This window comes from Eulemur rufifrons, chromosome 17 (genome assembly GCF_041146395.1).
Source record: "Eulemur rufifrons isolate Redbay chromosome 17, OSU_ERuf_1, whole genome shotgun sequence".
NCBI classification, from domain to species: Eukaryota; Metazoa; Chordata; class Mammalia; order Primates; family Lemuridae; genus Eulemur; species Eulemur rufifrons.
In genome coordinates, this window is record NC_090999.1 from 10,092,022 (window position 1) to 10,118,352 (window position 26,331).

Sequence of the window (26,331 nt, forward strand, 5' to 3'; positions counted from 1 at the left end):
CCGGTGAACTCGTTCAGGGGGAGCAGCGTGTTTTGATTGTTTCCTTTTGTCCCTGGGTCAAATGGTATCTTACTTCATGGAGAACACAAAATGGCCATTTAGCATTCTAATCAGGTCCTCACTGTGCTCATTCACACACTGCTGGATGTAATTACCTCTGTTTGGTATTTTTGGAGATCTTTTGAAATGAGTTACAAAAAAAATATTTCGAGAAATTCTGCACGGGCTTTCCTGGGCTCGGCACCTGCTGTGGACAAGCACAGCAACGTCCCTCAGGAGTTTCAGGCCACCGGGAAGTGCTATGGGCAGAGCCCGAGGGACTTCAGAGCCTTTGAGCAGGTGCTGAACTCAGAAAGCTGAAAAGCCACGAACACCAGATTCTTGTGTTCCCCTGGATGTTTATGGCAAATTCTTGTTGGGAGCGTCCTGACCAAGCACCTTGTGAAGCGACGTCCAGTTCCTACACATCCTGACGTGCTCACTGGGGAAGAGGAAAGACGCTCCCCGGATGGGGTTTTGTGGGTTTTTTTGTCTTTAAGCTGAGACTAATAAAAACAATTTTTTAAGAAAGCCACAGGGAGTCATAAGATATTATTCCTGGAAGTCTATTAATGAAGCCCTATGCCTGTAATCCTAGCACTCTGGGAGGCCGAGGCGGGTGGATTGTTTGAGCTCAGGAGTTCGAGACCAGCCTGGACAAGAGCCAGACACCGTCTCTACTAAAAATAGAAAGAAATTATCTGGACAACTAAAAATATACATATAGAAAAAAAATTATTTGGGTGTGGTGGCACATGCCTGTAGTCCCAGCTACTCGGGAGGCTGAGGCAGGAGGATCCCTTGAGCCCAGGAGTTTGAGGTTGCTGTGAGCTAGGCTGACGCCACGGCACTCTAGCCCGGGCAACAGAGCAAGACTCTGTCTCAAAAAAAAATAATAATAATAATAACGGAGCCCTACTGAGCTACTTTGCCATTGTGTGGAACAACAGTTCATGACTGCATGACTGACATCTCCCTACGACAACTCTGCTATTTAGACCAGTGAAAACCGCAGGAGCAGAGCTGGAGCCGCGTCTGTGAGGGGGGACCAGGTGGGCAGCACCTGGAACGTGCCGGCATTGGCGGGGCCCAGGCTCCCTCCCTCAGTGCTCGGAGGGGCAGGTGATGAGTGCTGGTCGCAGGCCCGGGGTGCAAACAGCATCTTCTCTGCGGTTCTCACATTCACGCAGGTGGAGGGGGGCCCACAAGTGTTCTTGGCAGAACACGGGTATGAGCTGACACATTAAACTGAAAATAAGTGATTTTTATAATTTTGTGCCAAATCAGATACCATTTATAAGGTTCAGGTGGCAAACAGTAGAAGGGATCAAGATTTTGAGGCAATTTGGGGGATAAATACAACTGAATAAAATACTAGCAACTTACTTTTCCTGAAAATTGGGAAAGTGTTTGAGCTTTCCGGTGTTAGTCGTGGCACAGATTAGCCCTGGATTCTGCAAGGGCCTAGTTGAGACTAGATTGATTATTCAATTAACAAAAAGCAGAATAAAAATAAGAAGTAACCTAAGTCTAACACTGGTACTTCCATCCGATGCTATGATGCCAATAATCAGCCTCCCAAAAAAACCATCAGCAAAGATATAATTAAGCACATAAATGCAGGCTGTGCTGCACCCCATGAGAAGTATTCCTAAGCAAATTCTCTACTCACACGGAGAATCTGGAAATAACATAAAAGAGATGAAAGAGGCAGCCTTGCAAAAATAACAGGAAAATACCTAATCCCACAATTTCCTAGTCACAGTTAAAGATCCATCCACTGAGTTCTCACGCTAACAGGCACCCCGAGGGAATTCTGTTTTGCACAACTTCTGAAAAGAGCTGAACAGACAGATGGAAAAGAGATAGACATCTTTCTCTTGAAATTTGTTTTTGAGAATCTGCTTTTACAGAGTTCCCGAGAAAACAGCAGGAGAACAAGCTACAGCCTCAACCGTACCTTGAGGGCAGAGGCACATCTCCTGTGATAATCCGGTCCACAGGGACAGGCAGGGCAGCCAACTCTTGGACTTTGACATCCTCGCCGCCTTTGTCATCTCCCTGCCGCCAAGACAGACAGCAGCGGATGCAGCAGTTTCTCGACCGTGCCCTGCCATTTACAACCCCCTTAAAAAGCCTCAATGGCTGGTTTTCCTTTTCCACCTCCGTGCTGGTCCTTCCCAGACCGGGGAAAAGTAAATAAACCTCTTCTTTCTATCCTAATCTTTCTCTGCAGAAATCTTCCTCAAAACCCTCATGCACTAGTTCTCCAGCCTAACGTCTTGTGGAAACCAAAGGGAAAGAGAATCTAAAAGGAAGTCAGTTAAATAGTTAAATGTCTGGTTAATCAATCCATGTGGCCTTAAGGGATGACAAGAAGCAGCTTTTCTTTCAGAAACAATAGTATCTCAGTTTGCCAGGGCTCCTGAAACAAACGACCACAAACTGGGTGGCTGAGAACAGAAAAGCATCTCTCACGGTCCGCAGTCCGAAATCAAGGTGGGCAGAGCTGGGGAAGGAGCGGTGCCAGGCTGCCCTGGCTGCTGGTCCTTCTTGGCTGTGGCCGCAGGACTCCAGTCTTCACATGCTGTTCTCCCCGTGTGCTCAGAACACCAGGCACACTGGCTCAGAGGGCTACCGTACGCACCTCCCCGAACCCCACCTTAACCCTATTTCCAGATAAGGTCACGTTCTGAGTGACCGCGATTAGGACTTTAACATAAGAACTTTTGGCAGACACAAAACAGCTCCTAACAATGAGAACAGCAGGTTCTGGGTTGAGTGCAGGTTTACAGTCTCCCTTTTACCACCACTGACTGCAAAAAGCAAGGCTCAGCAAGATCCAGAAAGATCCTATTTTCACTTTTTAAAAAAGAACCAGCTCCAACAGCCACTGACCTCAGATACCCTTGGGTTCTATTGAGCAAGGCCACGTGGTCGGGCTGGCGTACTGTGCCAGTGTGGCACCCTGGCAGGCTTCCTCTCTCTCTGCCTTAAGCGACAGCAACACACGCACCCACACACACCACACCGAGCAGCCCCCACTTGTTGAGGCCGAAGGAGGCCAGGCATCAGGTGGCCAGCGGGTGCAGTCTGGGTCCCTGGCACTGTCCCACGACCTCGGCATAATCTGAGTGTGGGTGTGCAGGGCCAACGCTGGTGAGAATCCCACTCCACGTCTGCCTCCTTGGAGCAGGCCACTTCGCCAAAAAATCAGTCTGTGGAGTGACCAATCTGGCCAATTGACAATTTGTCAAATTTACTGAGTTCTTAAGAACTTGTCTCTTTTAAACTCTTCTAAAGGTTATAGCAGGCCGGGCGCGGTGGCTCACGCCTGTAATCCTAGCACTCTGGGAAGCCGAGGCGGGCGGATTGTTTGAGCTCAGGGTTTGAGACCAGCCTAAGCAAGAGCGAGATCCCTGAAAATAGAAAGTCTCTCCTGAAAATAGAAAGAAATTATATGGATAACTAAAAATATATATAGAAAAAAATAGCCGGGCATGGTGGCGCATGCCTGTAGTCCCAGCTACTTGGGAGGCTGAGGCAGGAGGATCACTGGAGCCCAGGAGTTTGAGGTTGCTGTGAGCTAGGCTGACGCCACAGCACTCTAGCCCGGGCAACAGAGCGAGACTCTGTCTCAAACAAACAAACAAAAAAAAAGTAAAGGGTATACCAATTTGTTCTGGAAGGGTTGGCAGGGCCTTGAGGGCTGTGGGGGCTCCAGGGTCTCTGGGGCCTTCTCATTCTCCCCATCAGTCTGTACCCCAACCTCTGCCATTCTGCTCCATCTTTCTCTGACTTGTAACCCCCTCTCTCTTTTTCTGACCATAGTCTTTCCCCCTCTCCTTTTCCTCCTGACCTTCCCGCTACTCCATCTTTCTGACATTCAGTCTTTCTCCTTTCCCTGATTCTTGCTCTCCCCCTCATCTGATTTTCTCTGGGCTCGGCATCCAGGGGATGCTGGGTATGGCTGTGTAGGTTGTTCACTGCACAAAAGTGCCCTGCTGGCTCCGCTTGCCAAGATCCATCTGGATGGATGCCCATTTCCATTGTGTGCAAAAGGGATTGGGAGGCCTTAGCAGCAGCCAAGCCTGTGCAGATTCTTCTCCACCTCTCCCGAAGCAGAGGGGCCCCCTCTCTTGGCACCAGCTCCCCAAAGCTAGAGCAGCAGGGAGCTTGAGAAGAGAAACACCAAATGTTCTTAAAATGCCATTGTGAAGTCAAAATGGAAACTAGTCAACTAAAAGTATCCAAAGCTGTTAAAACTTCCCCATTTAATAGGATTTGCTCTGAACTTCAGGAAGAGTTAAAAACAAAACAATACAAAAAAAGAAAACCCCATGTTCTAAGTAAATCAGCAAATTTTGTAAATTTAGCAGCCTGATTTGGCTTTCACAGAATTGGCCCAGCATCCAGGAATAGGGAAATCCGTTATCCTTTTGGGATACTTCTTCCCCACCAAAGGACTGTTGGAAATACACGGCCCACCATGGTTAGTGGTTTCTAATTTACCCCTAAATATGGAGTCCAGGAAGGAACCATGAAAGACCCCCAAGGAGTTTAGGGAGGCTGGGTTTCCGTAACTTTAGCGCTGCCAGCTGCCTCCTCCAAGCAAAAGGAGAACTGCTGTGCCTGCTCCACTCTTGTAAGCTCGTTGCCTCCTCAGCCTGTGGTCCTTGGATTGTCTACCGAGAGAAACACAGCCTTCTAGGGTCCTCTAATTATCACTGTGCTCTACAGTCAGGCACATGAGTGACGGAGACCGCGGCTCTCCGGGAAGGCTCAGGGCGAAGTGGCCAGGGGCTCGGACTCCAGCACCAGTGGCCACCTGTTTGCATCTTGCATTGCTGGTTTGCGATGTTGTCTCCTCCACGTGGCCGATACCCCGCACATCTCCACATGGAAGCAGACCTTTGAAGCTGTTCTTCCAAATGGCTTTACATCCTAGATATTTGTGAACTCTGTTTGTTTTCCTTTGCTTCAAACAGCAGCTTGTCTGTGCAGTGGCCTTTCTAACCTCGGTTTGCACTGTGTCTCTCCCTTCTTGCTACTGAGGGATTCATTTTCACCTGACAGGTGCACCGTTTTGAAGCTAATCTTTTGGATTGACTAAAGATACCCCTCTCCTCATCCCCACTCCATCACATGGCTCCGAATCCACCAGCCCCCCCGCTGAGCACGCAGAATAGCCACTCTGAGGACAGATAGCAAGATGCTGATCGGAATGGAAAATACACTCCTCAGAATTCACCTCCTCCTCCCAACTGGGCAGAAGACATTTGCTGCTTTTCCTGAAACTGAATGATATAAAAAAACAAACAAACAAAAAAAAACTTCTGGATAAGAGTATGAGGGCAGAGCCAACTTTTGGAGTAGGGTAGATACACTAAATTTAAATTGAAAACCTACAATAAGGAATAAATAAACACGCGTCACTGTAGCATGCTGAGATATTAGTCTCTTGTTAGCTGTCAAAAATGACACAGCTGTATTTTTCATAGGCAAAGACGGATGGATATCGAACCCAAAATGTCACGGCCTGAAGAGAGAGCTACTCCGATGGAAAGCGTGAATTTTTGTTCTGGACAGGGTAAGTTTTCCCTTGAAAAGCAGTTAGCATCACTGAGTCATTGAGTGTCTGTGGGATCCGTCCGTTCGGCCCTTTTCAAAGACCCAGGGACAAGAGGTAGCCTCCCCAAGGAAGCCGAGGGCAGGAAAGTGCTAGAGCTCACGTGAGGCCATGCACAGAAGGCTGCGGAATCATCATGAAGCTCATACCTCCCACCTAAAACCATCCACTGAAAGAAGCACAAGGTGTACTGCCCTTGAGTGTTCAATGACCTCGCTACGTTAATTTCCTGACATTAAGAAGTTTTTAAATTTGAAAAGCGAAAATAGGCCGGGCGCGGTGGCTCACGCCTGTAATCCTAGCACTCTGGGAGGCCGAGGTGGGCGGATCGTTTGAGCTCAGGAGTTCGAGACCAGCCTGAGCAAGAGCGAGACCCCATCTCTACTAAAAATAGAAAGAAATTATATGGACAGCTAAAAATATATATAGAAAAAATTAGCCGGGCATGGTGGCACATGCCTGTAGTCCCAGCTACTCGGGAGGCTGAGACAGGAGGATCGCTTGAGCCCAGGAGTCTGAGGTTGCTGTGAGCTAGGCTGATGCCACGGCACTCACTCTAGCCTGGGCAACAGAGTGAGACTCTGTCCCAAAAAAAAAAGAAAAAAAGAAAAGCGAAAATAGAATTGAAAGTTTAAGACCTCTTAAAAGCTTTAAAAATAGGACAAACTGAGCATGAATGTGGGAACTGTCACTCCCCAAAGGTAAATGCCCATGGTACCTTCCTGACCCTTGTCTCCTAGTTAGGAATTAGTTGATTTATATGTTTATTATGTTTATTAACCTGCTATTGTGCCTCTTCTAGGTGTCAGGCAGATGCTAGGCCCTGGGGATAAAAGGTGACGCGGACTCTGCCTTATGAAGTTCAGAGCCTGAGAGCATCAACACACGTACACGAATGAATGTAAGTGCCATAAAAAGGCATGCGCACGTTATACTGACAGTTTAATGTTCAATTTGGAAAAATCTCCCTTTACATTTTTTTCTGTGTGTCTTTATATTGCCCAGGCTGGTCTCAAATTCCTGGCTCCCAGCAATTCTCCTGCCTCAGCCTCCCAAAGTACCGAGGTTGCAGGTGTGAGCCACCGTGCCCAGCCTCTACGCGTCCCTTACCGACACTTCCTCTAGCCAAGATGCTGGATCAGTTGATTGAATCACTATAAGGATATTGTATGTAAGACACTGCCTAAGCTGCAAACTCAAACACCATGATTTCTAACATTGAAGAAACCACTGTTTCAGGCATGGCAGCCAGTGTCCAGGTCTGGAGGCCTAAGCACCAGGATTTGTTTCTGTCCCCTGGGAACAGCACAGGTCAGAGGACAGGGCCCTGGACAACAAGCCCAGAAAGCTTGGCTCTAGTGGGTTCTATTACTAGGTATTTGGACAAGTCACTTCTCCTGTTTGAGTCATTTCCTTTTCTGAAAAACTATGGGTTTTGACTAGCTCTTCTCCAAATTCCTTTCCAACAAAGGATTCTGAGTCTCTAAGGTGAACATTTACCCTGAGATACTTCAAGGTACAGATGGCTTTTAGATCAAAGATTAGAATAAGTAATAAATATCTATCTAGGAAATATAAGCATTTTCACAGATTGTAAGTAATTATTATTTCAAAATAAACTTTTTGCAGAATAATTTTTTAGAAGGTACAAATTATTGCCTGTGAACTAAAAGAGATAATATCTTTAAACCCATCAGATTCAACTCTAGCCGTGGGAAGACGTTTAAATGCAGTGGAGGAAGAGAGAGAGGCAAGTCTGATGGCAGAGCCAGCAGCAACCCAGCACTCCTAGCTCTGGATGCAGACGACATCCAAGTCACAGAGCCAGGCAGCAGAATCAACTCAGCTTTGGACTTCCCGTCCTTTAACCGTCTCTAAGTGCTGAGGTTTGTTCCTGGAATAGAAACCTTCTCTGTTCTGCCTAAAACGTTCTTTTAAACAGTTTCAAAGTTGTTCTGTGTTTTGCTAATATTTTAGGGAACTATGGAAAAACTTACACACCCTGGAGAGAAATAATGCCAGCACGGAGCAGGGCCAGCCGAGGAACCGGCCGACTCAAGCAGAAATTCAGAAATTCTCCCGCAGTGAGACAGCACTGGAAGAGGTCTCAGATGCACCCCATGTTCTACAAGGGACAGCCTGGTGGGAGGGGCTGTGTTGGCGGTGACAGGGGCAGCTGAGGACACAAGGTCATGACTCAGCGATGTCAGAGGTGTTCTGTGATGGGCTATTTGTCTCTGTTGCCCTCGTGATGATCTAGTCAGATGTTGGATCAGTGGATCAAATATTAAGCCATAGACTTTCAAAAATATTAAGGTACAGGCTTTCCAAATCACAGGGCTTGATTTGAAAGGACCACTGATGGGCTCATCAAGCCCACCGGTTCTTGTGCAGATGATAAGAAGGACCACAGTTCCTACGTCCCTGTAATCAGCACAACCCAATACTGTGGCCATAGGTCTTTATTAGTTATTTACGATGACAACTGCACGTAGCCAGACCTTTCTGCAGTGCACCTGTGTTGTGTATGTCAGTGCAACATTCTACAGGACTTGAAGGAAATGTGTTGCCACAACAAACAGGGACAATAGAACTGAGTCCAAAGACCCTTATTTCTTTTTATCCTCTTCTTATCTCCATCTTTTTAACCCAAAGGGCACAGTCTGCAATGTATGATTGTTTATAAATGTTAGGGTTTTTGCTACTGTTGATAAATGTTCTAAACCACCAGTCCTCAACCTTTTTGGCACCAGGGACTGGTTTCATGGAAGACAAGTTTTCCACAGACCAGGATGGTGGGTATGGTTTCGGGATGATTCAAGCGCATTATATTAATTGTGCAGTCATACCTCTCTGTTAATGATAATCTGCATTTGCAGCCATTCCCCAGCGTTAGCATCACTGCCTCAGCTCCACCTCAGATCACCAGGCATTAGGTTCTCATAAGGAGCGTAAAACCTAGATCCCTCGCACTCGCAGTTTACAGTAGGGTCCTCGGTCCTATGAGAATCTAATGCCACCACTGATCTGACAGGAGGCGGAGCTTATGTGCTGATGCGAGTGATGGGGGTGGCTGTAAATACAGATCAAGCTTCACTTGCTCACCCCCGGCTTACCTCCTGCTGTGCAGCCCAGTTCCAGTCTGTGGCCCGGGGGTTGGGGACTACAGTTCTAGACAACCTTAAGTTATATACCATGGCCTCTGGATTATAAAGCATGTACATATTTCCTCCATGATTTTTGTTTGTTTGTTTGAGCCAGGGTCTCTGTTGCCCAGGCTTGAGTGCGGTGGTGTCACCACAGTTCACTGCAAGCTCAAACTCCTGGGCTCAAGAGATCCTCCTGCCTCAGCCTCTCGAGTAGCTGGGACTACAGGCGTGTATCACCACGCCTGGCTAATTTTTGTATTTCTTGTAGAGATGGGGTGTCCTGATGTTGCCCAGGCTGGTCTCAAACTCCTGGGCTCAAGTGATCCTCCCACCTCGGCCTCCCAAAGTGCTGGGATTACAGTTGTGAGCCACGGCACCTGGCCTCGTCCATGTTTTTTGTTTATTTAAGGTTGTGCACAGAGACACCAACAGGCCCTGCTGCTGGTGTGGTGTCATCAGAGGTGTCCAGCTACATGGGGCCTGGGATCCAGCAGGGGCTCAATAAGTAAGTGCTGAATGATGGACTAGTTGGCTACATCAGCAGAAATGTAACTGCAAGGGAGTTTTACCGGGAAGCGGAAATAACACTGATTACATTTAGAAAAGGGGCAGGGATGGTTCTAAAGTTGGCTCTGAATATTTAAAAAAATGAGCTGGAAATTATTCAGCAAGACCAGAGTATTATTCAAATGAAAGGCAAAGCCTGCCTTTCTCCAGCAGATAAGAAGTTCTGACAAATGCCAAGCAGATCCTTGACTCCTGGATCCAATGGCCTCCTTCCATCATCGGTCACGTCGGGAGAGGAACATGTATGGAAGAGGTTGTTAATCCGGTGGATAGCACATTGTGGAATGCAAGATTTCGCCCTTTAAAATGGTAATCTCCCCCTTTACAAAAACCCAAACGGAGACAGGCAGACAGGCAGACAGACAACGCTGTCCTTACCGTCAGGGATAAGGCCATGCAGACGAAGGTGAACTTCTTGATGTGGGCTGCTGTGACCGTGTTGCTCGTGCTCACCAGTTTATTGCTGGGGTTATTCTGGGGAAAGAAAATGACAGTCGTGACTGGAGTCCGGCTTATCCTTGGCTAACCCCCCGCGAATCTTCTAGAGCATCCCGTTTTTGTTTGATTTGATGCATCTGCAGTATAAGTTTCAAGCGATAGTTTGCAAGGCGGCTGCCACGTTGAGTCTCTGACAGCTGTCAGGTTCCTGCACATGAACATTGGCCAAAGCGAATTCTGGATTCAACGCCCAGCAGGGTTGCCTGACTCAGTCGCCGCCTTGCCCATTCCAGGGCCTTGGCTCTGAAGCCTGCTCTCTGCCCCAGCAGAGTCTGTGCCACATCACGGGCATCTCCCTAAACGCCACAGCCCTGCTCAGTGACCTCGGGGTCCCTCTCCTCCCGACCAAATGGACATAAATTCCACTAGGCATTCAAGGCCCTGCCCAGTCTGACCTGGCTTCACTTTCTGGCCATTAGTTCTCCACCTACATCCCAAATGGGGCCTCCTGCCCTTCCGCTAGCACACTTGTGCTTTTGTTCCCCCTTCTCCTGTTGGATCTTCTGGTTTTCAAAAACACCCCTCTCTTTGAGGTCCATCATCCTCACAGCCCATCTGTTCCCTAAAGCCTCTCTGACTTTTGCCCTCCAAGCTGACTCTGGGTCCCACCTTCTGTAATGCCTGATGACCCTGGAGCTCTCTCAGGGCAGGCAAGGTGCCCTGCCACATGTTCAAAGCCTGGTGAGGCTGTGTGCACCCTGAGCTAAAGCCCTGTGTGTCAAGCCCATCTCTTCAGGCCTGAAGCTCTGAGCACAATCTCTGAGTAGAGAAGTCGCTCCAAGAGCATGTGGAAGCTACAAGCACCAGCCTCTGAATGATTGTACTTTAATTCTAGCCTCTCAATACATATCTGCACTTTTGAATAACAAACTGGATGCTGTAGCAAAATACAAATCCCAGTGTTGGAGATCTCCATCTCGACTCAGGCCCGGGGTTCTGTAAGAGCAGTGCCCTGGTGGGTCCGGTGAGAAGGAGGCCCACGTTGGAAGAATTAGGGAATCCCACCAGAACACACACACAGTCACAGTGATGGCAACAGCTCCTTCAGGGCCACTGCTATTTGTAAAATAGCAAATATTTCCTCAGAGACAGTTAAAACAAACTAGCACGTTTCATCAGACTGGCACTGGTGTTTCGTTTCGTTTGCCCACACTGCTCAGAAACATACTCGTTCACAGATAACTGACCATTCAAGAGAATTTGCACTAGTGGAAACCTCTCTCAGTTCAGGTTTAGCTAGAGCTTCTCAAAGGCCATGTGAGACATTTTAAATCCTCAAAGAGGCAAAGGACCTCAATTGTCAATGAAGCACATTCTGAAGTCCACACAGAGGTGTCTAAGATTCGGGTGAACAGCGGCTTGGTGTAGCTCGCTGGGGTGCCTGGAAGCAATGGGTGAGGTCTTAAAAGGAGTCTGAGCAACTCGAATTTCTGGCTAGAGGTATGCTTGTTAAAGGCATTTTTTCAAAGCTTCTAACCTCTGTGATCATGAATAAAACAAAGTTTTTCTTGGATGCTCCTGCTGAAACCATACAGTGCTGTATTGTTAAGTTTTATTATTTCGAGGTGGCCAAAAACAATTTCAGATGAGACTTTGGCAGCCGGGAGGTTCTAACACTTCAGCACCTGTCCTTCTCATCAAGTTTCATTAGATAATCATCTTATGCTCCAGGAGCTAGAATTGAAATTTACCAAGAAGACTTACGTCCACGTTGGTTTTCTAGGATTTACGTCTATACATGTGTTCCTTGAAATGAAAACAATGATTTCTGTCTATAGACCGAATTAAACCCACTCAAACACAGAGTGTCAGCTCTCTCCAGCGAGTGACTCGCGCCTTCCGAAGTCCACCGTCAAAGGCCTGGGAAGCAGGAATCAAAAGCATTTTGTAGGCTACGCTCTGCCTCCTGATGTTGCAACTAAGTATCTCCAGTAGGTGCTGGGTCCTAACTATGGTCTACCGAGGAAGCTCCACACCCAGTAAAGGGTTCTGGGCCTGTCTCCCGTTGGGTTACGTGGGGGGGCTCCAGTGCATTCTGAGGTGAGTGACTCTTCATGGGGGAAGCACAGGGACGGAACAGAAGAGGAAGGTGACAGTGGCCTGGGGATCTGGGCCGTGTGGAAGACTGCGTGAAGGGGAAGTGAGAGCAGGTGCGTGTGTGTTTGCACGCACACGCGCCGACGGGGAAACTCCGCAGGGGACCACAGAAGCAGAGGAGGCACTGCACGGAGCGTGGGTGATCTCTCCACGCTTGATCCTCCTCCCTCTCCACCTCAGCTCCGTCAGAGGTGCTGGGGGGGATGCCCTCGGGTCCGGGTGCAAGGTGGGGCTGGGGGGAGTCGGAAGCCTCTCCTGGGTCCCCACACCACAGGTCTTGCCCCCTCCCTGCAGGCCCCCCACAGTTGAAAGCAGGGCAAGGGGTTTCCTCTCCTCCCTCCACAGGGCGCTTGTTGGGGTAAGACAGGAAGATGAAAGCCCTGGCTCTGAGCTAGTTCTACAGGAATTCGAGGCAAAACGGCTGCTAGGAAGCGTACAAGTGGCAGGTTGTTTGCTTCTTTCCTATTTTTCATTTAAAAACATTACATACTATTTTGGGGTATGTTTCGCTAGCCATGTTTCAGAGTACAAGCCTGTGGGGTTAAATAATAAAGCTATAATGAAACAGACATTTGCTGAATGACAGAGGCATAGCCCCGACCAGGCCAGAGGTCAGGAGGGTGACGAGCCTTCAGCGGCTGGGGACGACAGAGCGGCTGTCAACAGACAGTTGCTAATCCTTCTGCCAGAATCAGTCTGCCATATCAAAACCACGCTGGACCCAAGTCTCAAGGCACGGACGGCGCGGGCGAGCGTGCAGCCCAGCGCAGCCGCGGACACCCGCGTGCCGTGAGCTCAGGCACAGATACTGTCTGTTCCTGAGCCAGCTGGTATGTGTTCAGTGAAGTGTTAGTTTAACTAAAGAAATGAACCACAGAAGCAAAATCCAATATATAACATTTTGGGGGGTCTATTTTCCCTGTTGCAAACAAATCATTTCTCTTTAGGACTAACCCTGTAGTGACGCTAGGAACATCGGTGTGGAAAAGCATCACGAGATCAGCATCAAGGTAAGCTTCAATGTGCCCTCGTTATTTTCTGAAGGAAAATAGTCCACGGTTACCTTCAACACCCCCAACATCACACGAACCTCGTAAAGGGAGGTAAGACTGAGAAACAACGGAAGTGTCCATCATCAGAGAGCCCTGTCTATCAAACCTAATTTTAACAAGTGTGCTTCAGACACTGTACCACGCGGGTTCTCACCTTGTCAAAAGCAGGATAGACAGCACGGATTTCCGTCAACCAGCCATATGGCATGTGACCCACGGGGTACGTGGCTGTCAAAATTGCCACTGCCTACAACAGAAGAGTCAGCAGAGTCAGCGTGGGCATCAGCAGAACGTCCCCCCAGAGCTGCTGTGTGTTACGTGACAAAGTGAGCGGTCTCAGATTCCTCCACCCTGGGTGACAAGCATCGGCCAGCTATGGGACGGCCTGCGGGGGTGGAGGGTAAGGCCTGACCACTAGCTGTGCTCTTAGGTACCACACGGTGTCCCTGGGAAGGGGGCGAGTGAGCTAACCGAGTGCACGTGAGACCAGGACAGTGTGTATGTCTTGTTTTACACAAATCCAGCAAGAAACAGGTTCAGATCCCAGGTTTGGGAAGCCAAGATTTCCACCCAGGTGCACCAGATTCCAGAATCTTTGCTCATGTCATTGAGCCCATCTGAACCTTCTGGCTTAGCCCTCTTCTTGATGCTCCAGATGGAACTGTGACCCTCCCTGCTCTCCGGAGAGTCTCTGCTCCACCTCTAAGCGCCGACTCTGTCCTTTAGGGTGGCTGGCATTGCTCCTGTTGGACTCTGCTGTCAACCAGCTCACCCCCAGTCTTCCCCATCAGTATGGCCCAACTCGATTTTTAACTTAAGAAAATTCAGTAAATATTTCATACAGGAAGGTATCCAGGGGTTTCTGTGAGAATGAGAGCTGCTTCTTTTATGTGAACGAAAAGGAAGGAAAACCAAAACGAGGCATCTGAACCCACGTTCTGGCAGCAACAACCGTAACTAGCTGGTAGAGGTACAGCACGGGCTTCATCTATGCTAATTAGCAGAACAGCGATGCACAGGTGTGTCAGGAGCGTGAGGCCAGTTCCCAGGTGTGGCGTGGCGTGGCGTGGCACGGTTTGGCAGAACAAAAAGAGCACTGAAATCAGGCAGATCTAGATCCAAACCTTCACCTCGTGGCTTCCCAGCTGTGCGTAGCAGGAAGCCTCCCGGGGTCTCCCTTCCTGCTCCTCCAGTGGGACAGGAATAATAGTCCCATCTCGCAGGGTTGTCGGGAGTCAAGGAAACGCACATAAATGCCTGACACGTAGTAGATGACCAATAAATGTCAGCTGGGTACCCCATAGGCTGTGCTATCTGTCACTGATGGCAATTCTGGAATGGCTCTAACCCATAGTTTGTCGAGTTCTTTTCAAAGGGGAAGATGGAAGTCCAGCACCCAGGTGATGCGGGTCCCATACTTTTTACCGGGAACCTTGAACTGAAGTGTTGAAGCACAAAAGCTGCTATGGTAGCCACCCAAAGTGACATTCATGATTCAAAAAACAAAATCCAGGAACACAGTGAGGCAAGAGAAAGTATTCTGCTTCTGATTTATGGGCTTCTCTTTCCAGGCCAACATGAGCAGCTTCCCAGGACATGGAAACTGGCGGCTGCTCCAGGCTGGGGACCTGCTGACAGCGCAACTAAGGGCTCCAGGCTGCGCCTTGCAAAAGCAACGCCTAAGCAGGAGCCCTAATGAGCAGCCTTTAGCCTTCCCTAGGACCGGCGGTTCCAGAGACACGATGAGTTCTCCAGAGGGCAGTGGAGGAGGAGACAAGTGAAGTCATTCTGTTTGTTCAAACCCAACTTGAGAGGGAAAAAATGAGTCAAGTCTTTCTTTGGAGTCGCTGCCAGTTTCCAGATACAGTTCTCGAGTTGTGAGCAAGTCAGTGGAGGAGATCCAAGCGGGTATGGGGGGCCGGGAGGGAGCAGGGAAGTCACCACGCGTGGGGTGGCTCGAGCGGGAGGGCGCGGGGCAGGTGAGGGTGGGCCAGGTCAAGTCGGAGGCCGCGGCCCCGCACCTCTGGGTGCTCCCACCTCTGCTGCCGCCTGGCACGTTCCATCGTCCTCTGCAGCTGCAGCGAGGAGCCACGTGCTGACGCCACGGGGAAATGGAAAACTGAGTGGGAGTCAGAGGCTGGGACACTGACACTCGCCAGCTTCCAGCCAGTTCTGTGTTTCTGTGTCTCGGTTCCCCATATGGCAAACGAGTATGAATTAGATGTTTTCTTCCATAATCATAAAAATGTAAAATGACATCATTATAAGTTACTGAATGAGATCTTCGTGGCTTCCTAGCGTGACTGTGTCATGTAACTGAATCTCACGGCATGACCTGAGCTCTCAAGATGACCTGGAAATACATTTTACCCCCTCCACCCTGCAAGGTGATTACAGGTGCCCGCATGCCCCAAAAGTGCCCTACCTCCGTAGCCGCCGAACTGCCACCGAGGTCCCGGGAGACAAAGAGGTTGACGATAGGCCTACTGATTCTCTGCGTAGCCAAAATTAGAGCCAAAGGCCACCAGAAACTCAGCATCTTTCTTATGGTTGCATCTCCCTGCATTAAGAAATGGAGAAAAAAGTTTACTAAACTCTAGAAGCAGAATAGGAAAAAATGATTGAGAATCAAAGCTTTTCCTTTTTACGCCAATCGAGAGGCAATTCACTACACTTGTAAGTAATATAAGGAAAATTCTCTGTAGACGAGCCAAGTTGAATTAAAATAAAATGTTCCATCGTATTAGAAATTAACTCAGACAGTTGGCAAGCGACTGTGAAATCAAAACACCCATCGAAGCTTAATAGATCCCAACTGCTATTTTCCCTGCAGGGAACCTCTAACCAAGGTAGAATTCAACCCCATGTCCTGAGAAACAGGTTCGAAATTAGTCTGTTTATGTCATCAAACTGACTGGCTAGAAGTCATGTTAATAAGTAACTCTTAGAAATAAAAAAAATTATTATAATTTATTTGGGAATCAGTCAGCTCATAGAAATGTGCCTAATTATTTCGGCACTGTATAAATCTAAGACAGAAGTTCTTACTCTCAAAGCTCTCACAGATGTCAAATAAACTGCTCAGAAGCACAAGCAAAACAAAAGCATGGTAAGGAACAAATGATTTTTTAAGACTTCTGCAGCAACGGTGTGTGGTATCCTTAAAGCCTGGCTTTCCTTCTGCAGTTTTTGTTTTGATTCTTCATGAGGGTGAGAGTTACATCATGGAACGACCTCAGCCACTTTACTGTACTCCCCTCTGCTGGTGGCTGGATGATCAGAGATGGAGTGTTACTGTCCAGACCAATTTGTGGTTGACCGAGTGATGGAAATAATAGATAGGATTTCACTGATGGCCTGACTCGGACAGAGGTAAGGTGGTCAATACCATTACTGTTTCGACATGACAAAGCTAACATGTGGTCCAAGCGGGAATTGGGGGTGGGGAGTGGTGAGTTTTTTCAGGGCTATATATGATCATTCGTATCTGCCTTATAGCTAAATGCAGAGAAACCCAATGATGTCTAATACCTGTGGGTAAGAAAAATTAGCATGCATGTGAGTCAGACATTGTTTATGCTTAGGATAAACAGAATGCTTTCGTCACTAGTGTAAGATTGTGTATGTTACTGTTTCAACTTCCAAGGCACAGGCCAAGCTCTACCTCCTCCAAGGAGGCTTCTCAGACCACATTACTATGTCTGTCTCAACTGTGGTGGCGTACTGTGCCTTAGATGCGTACTGTGCTGTCTTGGATTCGTGCTGACTGTTGCTTCTGTGTGGGTCTGATCTGCCAGGCGGGACATGAAGCTGCTTGAGGGTAGAGAACATATCTTAAAATTTTCTTGTTGCCCTATAGTACTGAATGCTCTGCTGGGTCCCTAGGAGGAACCTGAATAAGAGGTTGTGGTTGGCCAGTGCAGAAAGTATCAACAAAGCCTTGATCCCTGCTGTAAGATTAAAAATAATAAAATGTGAATGCAAAGGTATCATGGGCCCTAAAATCTTTATTGATGATGGAATAACTACGATAGAGAGTAAGAGAAACCATAAATGTTGCATCTGTTCCTTGGCCTGACACGACTTGCTGTGCCTCAGTCTCCTCATATGGGATCAGGACGCTGGACAGTGACCTCCACGATCACGCCCATCTCTTAGGGTCCATTCATTCTCCAACTGCCTTTCCCGGTGGATGCTACCTAGCACGTGGCCTGTGGGTGTATGGCATCATGGCCAATCTGACTACTTGATTTCCTGGATTTCTCATTTTACGTGGACGTGGAATACAATTTTTATTGATCTCTCATTTCATATAGACGTGGAACAGTTTTACTCTGCCCTGAGGTGTAAAGACGTACCCCCAGCTCCGGCCCACTCCTGTCGGGGATGATGTCGTGGATGTTCTTGTAGTAGCCCAGGCACAGGGTGGTGCAGCGCACCAGCGCGCCCATGTACAGGGAAAGGATCGGGATGAGCAGCGGCTCCCGGCACTCCAGGTGACTGTGAAGCAAAATGGCTACAAAAACAACCTGGGAGAAGGGAGACAGGACCCAGTCAGAGGGAGGCGAGGGCACCCAGGGACAAGCGCGGGCCCACCCTCCCGGACCCGGAGCAGACAGGTCTTTGATGCAGTGGGGACGGAAGCGTGGGTGATGACTCAGTGTTGCTCCCTTGTGGTTCAGGTGCGGATGTGGGGGGCTCACTGGAGGAACTCACTGATGATTCTGTGAGATCCACCTAAGAGATTCTTCGAAGGCAACTGCATGTCTGATTGAGGTTATTGCTTTAAAAAAAAAAAAACAATCTAGAAACGTTTGCCTCCCCCCCGACCAATGTAGTCGAGCTTTGCCCTCTCGAGGCTGATACTGAGGTGCACGTGTGCCCACACCTGCGCACCTTCCACGAAGGAAAATACAGTAGCGATCAATGACTGTATACAGGAAAACAGATATTAACATTCGTAGGATGGGAGTTACTGAAAATGCTGCAAAAAACACCAACAGTAATTATTATAAAACAACCAACATTAAAATTTTAAATACAAACTTATAAAAGTGGAATCAGTTGAAATACTCAGGGTCAGGACAGATTGACATTATAACAAAGCGTCAATCTTTATTCAATCATACTGTCTCTAAAGCACATTTAACAATGTATTAACCTCCTGGGTTAATCAGAGACTCAACCCAGCCTCTGTCCAGAGTCCTCCTGGGACCCGCTCATTCAGAAGACCCCGGTAGCATACTGAGTGCAAAGGTGGGGTGATTTGTCGGGGGAGGTGTATTTCTGAGCTACGCCAACCTTAACAGCCAAATACTCGTGGGAAAATAGGCATATTAAAATATAATGCCCCCGAGTGATCCTGACCAAAGGATTGTCCTGATCACTGCATTATCAAGAAATCAGTGATGATGGAAAATTACACAAGCTGGAGAATGGCGTGATTTACTGTATTGGTACATCCCACCGCCACAGGGAACCCAGAAGAGCAGGCAATGGAGAGAAACATTTCTGAATGAAATGAAGGGGTTAGGTGCTAGAGGTGGTTTGCTTATAGCATAGACCAACACGCGTGTCCTGGCTGTCATTCTGAAACCCTACAAATGAGACCCACCTTGTCACTGAATCACCAGGTGATCGCAGAGGACAGAGGTGCTGCTTGGACACAACCAGGCTGCCAGGAGCACAGGCAACGCCCGTGAGCAGACCCGAGTTGGGGCAGAAGTCACGCTCCCACGTGCTCACACTCACGTTCACACTCATGCTCACGCTCACACTTGCCAGATACAGTGGGGTTCAGTGATGGAAATAAGGATGTCCATGGCTTTCTCCATGCATCCTGCTTCCAAGTGGACCAACTATAATGTATTAATGGCAAGATGCAAAGGGACACATTTAACTTCTACAAAACCTACAACGTAAACTGAGATGATGTTTAGAGGCTGAAAACTAAGTTGTGTGGAAAATGAATGCTATACATGAAGATGAACCCTGGACGTAGTCTCTGCCAAGTCCAGGAAGGCTCTGCAAGACAGGAGACTGAGCAGCAGGACAAAAGCGGGGGTCTGAACGAGAGGGGAAAGGGAGACACGGGCACAAGAGCACTAAGTGTGGAGATGACAATACGATGCGGATGGGTCCAGCCAGGAGGGCTCCCAAGGCCCAGGTGAAGACGGTGTCAGCCTCCCCTGCATCGCACAGACCCACGCCAGGTGCTGCAGCACTTACCTCGGATCTGACATCTCTATGGGGGACTGTACTGTTTATCAACTTAAAATAACACACTCGTGCCTTTTGCATTTCAATCCAGAATTAAGATTCTGAGTCTGAGACAGCCATCGGATATAGGTCAGATTATTTCCTGAGGGAACCGACTGTCTGAGTGGGAGGCAGGTGTGTGCTGGCCCCGGACCAGGTGCTGGGATTCAGTGATAAACAAGACAGTCCCAGACTCTGTTCTTCCGGGGCTGACAGTCCTGGAAGAAGCAGGAATGATAACCAGTGGACGATGCTGCTGAGTGTCCACTGAAAAATGCCATGGAGAGCCGTGGGGAGGACAGGCGCCACGAGGGGCTGTGCCCTGTGGAGCGCTGTGCCGTCCGAGCTGAGACCTGCAGCCTGCACAGGGCGGGCAGGAGCTGGGAGAACCGAGGCAGGGCATTTCCTCCTGGACAGAGGGGGCTGTGCCTGCAATGACCCCCATGGTGGGGGCGGTGTCTGCCACACTGAGGCCCTGAAACGAAGGCCTATGGCCGGTGTGCAGAGAGCAGGGGGATGAGAAGACTGCCGGAGAGGCGCAGAGCCCCTGGGTCTTTAGCACCTTGGAGTCATGATCAGGATTTTGGCCTTTTATCAAGAACACCAGACAGTTACTTTTAAAGCAGGTTTAAGCAGAGGGGAGGTGGCCAGGATTTCACTGGGAAAAGATCACCCTGACTGCAGAGGGGCTGGGGGGAGGCAGGGCAGAGGGGCAGGGCGAGCGCGGCGGCGGCTTCCCTAGCAGTGCAGGGAGGGCTGGGCAGGAGGGCTGGGCAGAGTGGGCAGACTGCAGAAATACCTAGGATTAACATCTGAAAGGGTTGGGGATAAAGGGAGACTCTTCTTGGGTGGTTCCTGGCTTTCTGACGGGGTGGCAGAGCCATTGGCGAGCTCAAAAATGAAACTCTTGACACAGAGGGTCATTCGGTCAGGGTTCAGGTGCCTTTGAAGGATCCGAGTGGAAACGTCACGGGGACATTTGGGGAGCCTTGTCTGGGGCCCACAGGAGAGGGCTGGGCTACAGGTATTTATGTGGGATCATGAATCGTGTCACAGACGGGATAAACGGAGGGCGAGTTAGAGTCTTCAGGTACACAACACAGAGTGAGGAGAGGGAAGGGCTTTGGGGAACTTCAATGTGCACAAGTCAGTAGAGGACAGCAATGCTCCACGCCAAGAGAAAAACCAGGACCGCAGTGGGGTGAGGGCCGGTGGGAAGGAGTAGGCCACAGAGTGAAGGAAACTAAGGTTGCTCTCTGGGGTTACCGCCGTGAAGGTCACTAGTAAGAACCATCTGGGTGGAAGTCAGGCTCGAGTAGGGAACAGAGTAAAAGGGAAGTGAAAAGATGAAGGCCGTGAGTGGAAACCATCCTTCCGAACAGTTTGGTTATGACGCAATGAAGAGGGGGAGAGAGAACTGGAGCGAAAGAGGTTCGTGGGATCCACAGAAAGCTTCTTGTTGTTCTTTTAAGAGGGCAGATATCTGAGCTTGTTTATATGCCAAGAGAAAGCAGGGGAGAAAGAAGGAATCACTGATAACTGATCAGTGGGTTCCTGAGAAGTGAGACAGGGGGTGGCCCACAGGACGAATGCCTCCTCTCCTGGGATGCAGGGAAAATGGAGATGATCCAAGGGTTTGAAGGTTTGGTGGCTGGAAGTTGAAGAATGTGGTTGCTTCAGTTTACTGTGTGAGGTGGGGGAGATGCTCTGAAATCGTCCCTGCAGAGTCAGCAGAGGTGCGGGATAAGATTATGCATTTGTGGCTTGGTCGGTTTGTCCCGCTGTGTAACTTTTTGCAGAAGCCTTTGCTTCTGGGTCCAGGTGGAGAAGGAAGCACGACACGGGGTTGGTTCAGGATTGGGATTTTGTTGGACGGCTGAGATGAAAAGGCAGGGGATAAGGGAATTTACAGATTATGATCTCATCATCCTTGGGATGTCAACTGACCTCAAAAGGCAAAGGGCTGATGACACCAGAGAGGTCAGAGGATGAGGGAGCCCAGGGAGGGTAAACAACCTTGAGAGAATTTTCACTTGGATATTGAGCAGACTAAGAAAGTCTAGATGGCCATGAAATAAAACAAAAACAGCAGTATTTTTTCCCAAATCCCTTGGCAATATGAGTGACCAGAACATATAACTACTATAATAATGGTGGCAGAGAAAAGCCGTTGCACGTTTGAACCAAACCAAGAGCTTTTTTGTACTATTGTGTGAAATCGATTAGCTTAGTAACATTTAAAAAAAGAGAGAGAGCTGCCGTTGAAATTCAAGGCATTATAAATGATTTCCATTTTATCATTGTTGATTACTTGTTATTTATGCCAAGGTGGTATTTCAAGGTACTTTGCATAGGATCTATTTACCCATTATGGAATTAGGTAACTAACAAATGCTTCCAGGTAATGAGAGGAAACTTGGGAGTAAAAGACTTAAGAACAAAAAGAGAACTTAATTCCTCCAAACAAATTGTGGTAGGAACTCAAACAATAAGGTTTAAAATAACTATTGTGCCAGGAACAGCCTGAGGCCAGATGGCACCTGAACTGGCTTCCACACTCCTGCTAACCAGACTGCTTGTACTGCACTTGCCAGCCCGCACTCGGCAGGCAGCGACCAGGATCGGGCTTAAAACTGAGAAGGAAAATGTCTGTAGGTGTATTGGCAAAGTATTTCCAGATACATGCATTTTCCCCTCTGTCCTTGGATGCCTACTATATTTATTTTAGGCAAAGTTAAGGGTTTTCTTTCTTTTTTTCTTGCCTTTAAAAAAACACACATCTTGGCTGGGCGCAGTGGCTCACGCCTGTAATCCTAGCACTCTGGGAGGCCCGGGCGGGCGGATTGTTTGAGCTCAGGAGTTCGAGACCAGCCTGAGCAAGAGTGAGACCTTGTCTCTACTAAAAATAGAAAGAAATTATATGGACAACTAAAAAAAAAAAAATATATATATATATATATATATATATAAAAATTAGCCGGGCATGGTGGCACATGCCTGTAGTCCCAGCTACTCGGGAGGCTGAGGCAGAAGGATTGCTTGAGCCCAGGAGTTTGAGGTTGCTGTGAGCGAGGCTGACACCATGACACTCTAGCCTGGGCAACAGAGCGAGACTCTGTCTCAAAAAAACAAAACAAAAACAAAACAACAACAAAAAAAACACACATCTAAAACGTGTGCTCACAAATGCTCACTGAATTGCTGATGCCAACGTTTGAAATCAAAGGTACTTCCTTAATTTAAAATTAAGTGATTAATGTGAATAAGGTAGTTTAAGTACTTCTCTCAGAGGATGCTGAAAGTAAGACTGGGACAAAATTCTCTAATAACTCCACAAGAAAATTAATGGAAATATATCAAAGAATGATGTTAGCCAGTACTCAGGCGGGCACACACACACACACACACACACTCACACGTGTGCACAGTGTTAGCAGAAATTAATTTAAATTACTTTTAATAGTGATCCACAGTGTAATTGTGATTAATTTGGAAATTTAATTCTTGGTCTTTTGGGAGATACTAACAGTTCAGCCGTAGATTATTCCAAAGTGGTGGCTGAAAGATTAAGGCGTACAATAGGAGTAAAATGCATGGCAATGTTTGTAGAACAGAACTGAGAATTTGGAAGGGAGCTTAAAGATCATAGTCTAATTTCCTCTTCTGTGATGAAATCATTCTCCCAAGTCCCTGATTGTAGGAACTTAGTTTCATTTATAAATTTTAGGTATTAAATCTAATTTTCCACTACAATTTTTCATGGGGTATCCTTGGTGGAAGAAGGAAGGAAGGACAGAGAGCTGGGCTGCAAGCCAGACCTCCGAGAATTGGACCCAGCAGGGCATGGATGCAGGTCGTCTTCTCAAATTACGAGGGAAGGTAACAGAACCAACTTCCTGGGTCTTTTTGAACGTGGACAAATGACCTGTGAATAGCAGCCCTGCACGGCAGCAACGTAAGAAACAAGGCTTAGGAATAATTCCAAGAGTGCTCGCTCTAGAACTGAGTGACAGACTGCATATTGCCAGGCCATGCAGAGGGCACCCGGCCAAGTGCACGGCAATCCTATGACTACCCAAAAATGGACTGGGCATGACTTTATAGTCATTTCACATGCACATTCTTTAAAAATACAAGTCAAAACCTCAATACTAAATTTAAATTCATACAACCCTTATTCTTGCAAGAGTATACATACTTCTATTCCAGGGAGCCCCCTTTTCTCATCCATTTAACCAACATTTATTGGTGTCTACACTGATGTAAGAGGATGGCCGAAACCAGGTGAATGCAGAGTGCACTGCCCAGCGAATGAACACAAAACACGCCTCGGTTACACACACCAGAAGGGGACCCTGAGTAGGTCTGATTGACACACAGACCATATTTACCTGAGCTATGACGTCTGAGATTGAGGCACATCCCACCAGGAAACTGTACTTGTGTTTTAAGAGAATGCCAGCATGGGTCCATGCCTGCCAGAAAGAAAAGAATTTGGCATGAGATACACTGTCAGGATGATATTGTTCCTGGCTGTAGTGCTATACCAAGCATTCCTGAAATACACTTTATACCACAAAAAAACCTTAGCATGGTCGAGGTTTGATAAGTTTTTGGTTGGTAAAATTACTGTAATTTGGTCTGGTGGCCAGTTTTTCCACATTAGATTTTAAGTGGAATGACCAACCCCACATATTTATTTAATACGCCCTAAGTGGGCTAGCACACCGTTGGGTTTGTACACCTGGCAGGAAGCTGAGTGAGTCCCAAGAATGGAGAAAACACGACTCCTCTCTTGGAGCCGTCTTAATCACAAAGCAGAGGCAGCCTTCTCAGATGAAGCGTGTTATAATGAGGGCTCTAATTTGGGTCTGAGTTATTATTAATACAGTCATCACAGGTTCCCACTGGCTAATTAGGGTTCTACTGCTTTCTTCTCTGATTTTGGGCTGGATCCGATCTGACACTTTGTGTCTTCAAGGGAAATTAAGAGGAAGGTCCTAAGAGAAGAGCAGGCATTGAAGACCGCCCCGCCTCTGCCCCTGCCCTGGGACAGCAGGTTTGGGGAGGATTTCAAGTTCACGGTAGGATCTGTTTAAGGATCATCCTCCTTAAGGCCGATTTGGACTGACAGAAATAACATTCCACCCGAGCTGCATGCAATCAGACCAGTAGAATCTACTCCCTGGGTCTGTGTCTAGACTTTGTGCAGCAGCGGTTACTTCCCTTGCAGCAACCAGGTCCCCGGGTGCCAAATGTTAGAAGAAATGCAAACTGTAGACAACATTTGCAAATAGCAGCCTGTAGGCTCTCTGCTGTCTGACAGCCATCTGGACGATAATATCCTCTCTCCCACCGACACATCAGGGCCCTGCTGCCAGGGGTGTGTGTGAGTCGGGGGAGGAGATGACCTGCTCTTTATAAATGTTCGGTATTTGGGTTTTTATTAGCAGTCTCTTACTGTTTTACTAGGGTCTTTGGGGGAATTTATGGAAGAGAAGGGTACCAATCACAAATGTTCTGGTGTTACACTGAGTTGTAGAAACTCTCTCATGGCAAATAAATACAGCCAAAGGGAAGTGGACTACTGGGTACCTAAGAGTCTGCGATTCACTTTTATTAACAGTCCCAAGTTGTTCCTGGAATTCTCTGTACAGTTGTAATTCTTCTAGGTGTTTAGATTCCCACCACGAACATAGATGGAGGACAGATATTAGAGCAGTGTCGTGGACTCTGTCCAGGAAGTCAGGCCTCAGCCATTTCGGGATGTGGGAGGGGTCACCGCGTGCGGTTCTCCAGCTGATTGCAAAGCCCTGTGCTCCCACCACAGGCCAGTTCACACCGTGGGGAGCCGGTGCTGGGGACGACAGCCCCTTTGCCGCCTTCTTCTTCCTGAGTCAACTGTGTCACTCCAGAGTGTGTACATGCAGCAACAGGCAACAAAAAGAAAATCCGGATCCCGGTGTGCAGATGGCCCAATCCTCCCACCTACAGTGACGCCACAGCAATTAACCAGAACTTTCATTCACAGATCAGAGTTTAATATCGGAGGCTACCATGCAAACCAGTAGAAAGCTATCAGGGATTCGATGACAATATGCCAATAATCTACAGGCAAACTGAGACTTCAGATAACACGGGAGACAATGAACCCCACATATTTTTACCTTCCCTCATTCCTGCCAGGATTTGGGGCTGCTGCCTCACCTCAATGCAGACATCCACGTACCCCACACGTCTAATGTACACAAAACCTGGGGTAGGGGAGGTAAAAAACCACACAGACTAACACATTCTCGTTACCTCCCAAGGGACACTCAAAATGGAGCCCAAAGAAAGGGTTTACTTTCCAGCCTTGGACATTATTGGAATTTTTTTTTTTTTTTGCTATGTCTCTTTTATATCTATAACACAGTTGGAAAAAAAAAAAGCATTGTCTAAGAACTCTTCAGTATCATGACAAAGAATGTATGCAGTGAGCAGCCCTTAGCTAATATAGTAATGCTAGTTATTAAAGTAATAATAGGAGGGGTGGGGGAGCATGGGGCAATATACATAACCTAAACTTTTGTAAGTCCATAATATGCTGAAATAAAAAATAAAATAAAATAAAGTAATAAAACCTTGTCAGGGTGCACAAGAGGTTCTTACTCTACAACTTTGGGTATTTATACCACTAAGTGGTAAGTTTATCAGAAAGCTATTCTGACCCTCTGATGCAGAGTACACCAGAAAAGAACTTTATATTTGAGTCAAATTTGTCATATGGGCGCTCTTGCCATCCACCAGAACTTGTAGCAAATATTGCACAATTGTCATAAAACAAATTGACAAGATGGACTGATTAAAAGTCCACAGCCAACTGGAACACTTGTGCCCTGCCAGTGGGGATGTAAAACAGTCCAGTGGCTATGAAAACCAGTATGCTAATTCCTCAAAAAATTAAAAATTCCCCTATGGTCTAGCAATTCTACCTCTGGGTATGTACCCAAAAGAACTGAAAGCAGGGACTCAGGGAGACATTTGTACACCCATGTTCGTA

At 47.7% G+C, this 26,331-nt stretch overlaps 1 protein-coding gene across 2 annotated transcripts in view; it reads right to left on the reverse strand.

Moving 5' to 3' along the window:
* Nucleotides 1-26,331, reverse strand: part of ANKH (ANKH inorganic pyrophosphate transport regulator) — a 137,548-nt gene that overhangs the window by 19,120 nt on the left and 92,097 nt on the right. For both annotated transcript variants that reach the window (XM_069492743.1, XM_069492744.1), the window contains exons 4-8: nt 23,681-23,764; nt 17,390-17,560; nt 15,457-15,591; nt 13,186-13,278; nt 9,763-9,858 (exon numbers count right to left, since the gene is read on the reverse strand). In XM_069492743.1, the coding sequence (XP_069348844.1) occupies nt 9,763-9,858; nt 13,186-13,278; nt 15,457-15,591; nt 17,390-17,560; nt 23,681-23,764 (579 nt within the window). The remainder of the gene's footprint in view (nt 1-9,762; nt 9,859-13,185; nt 13,279-15,456; nt 15,592-17,389; nt 17,561-23,680; nt 23,765-26,331) is intronic.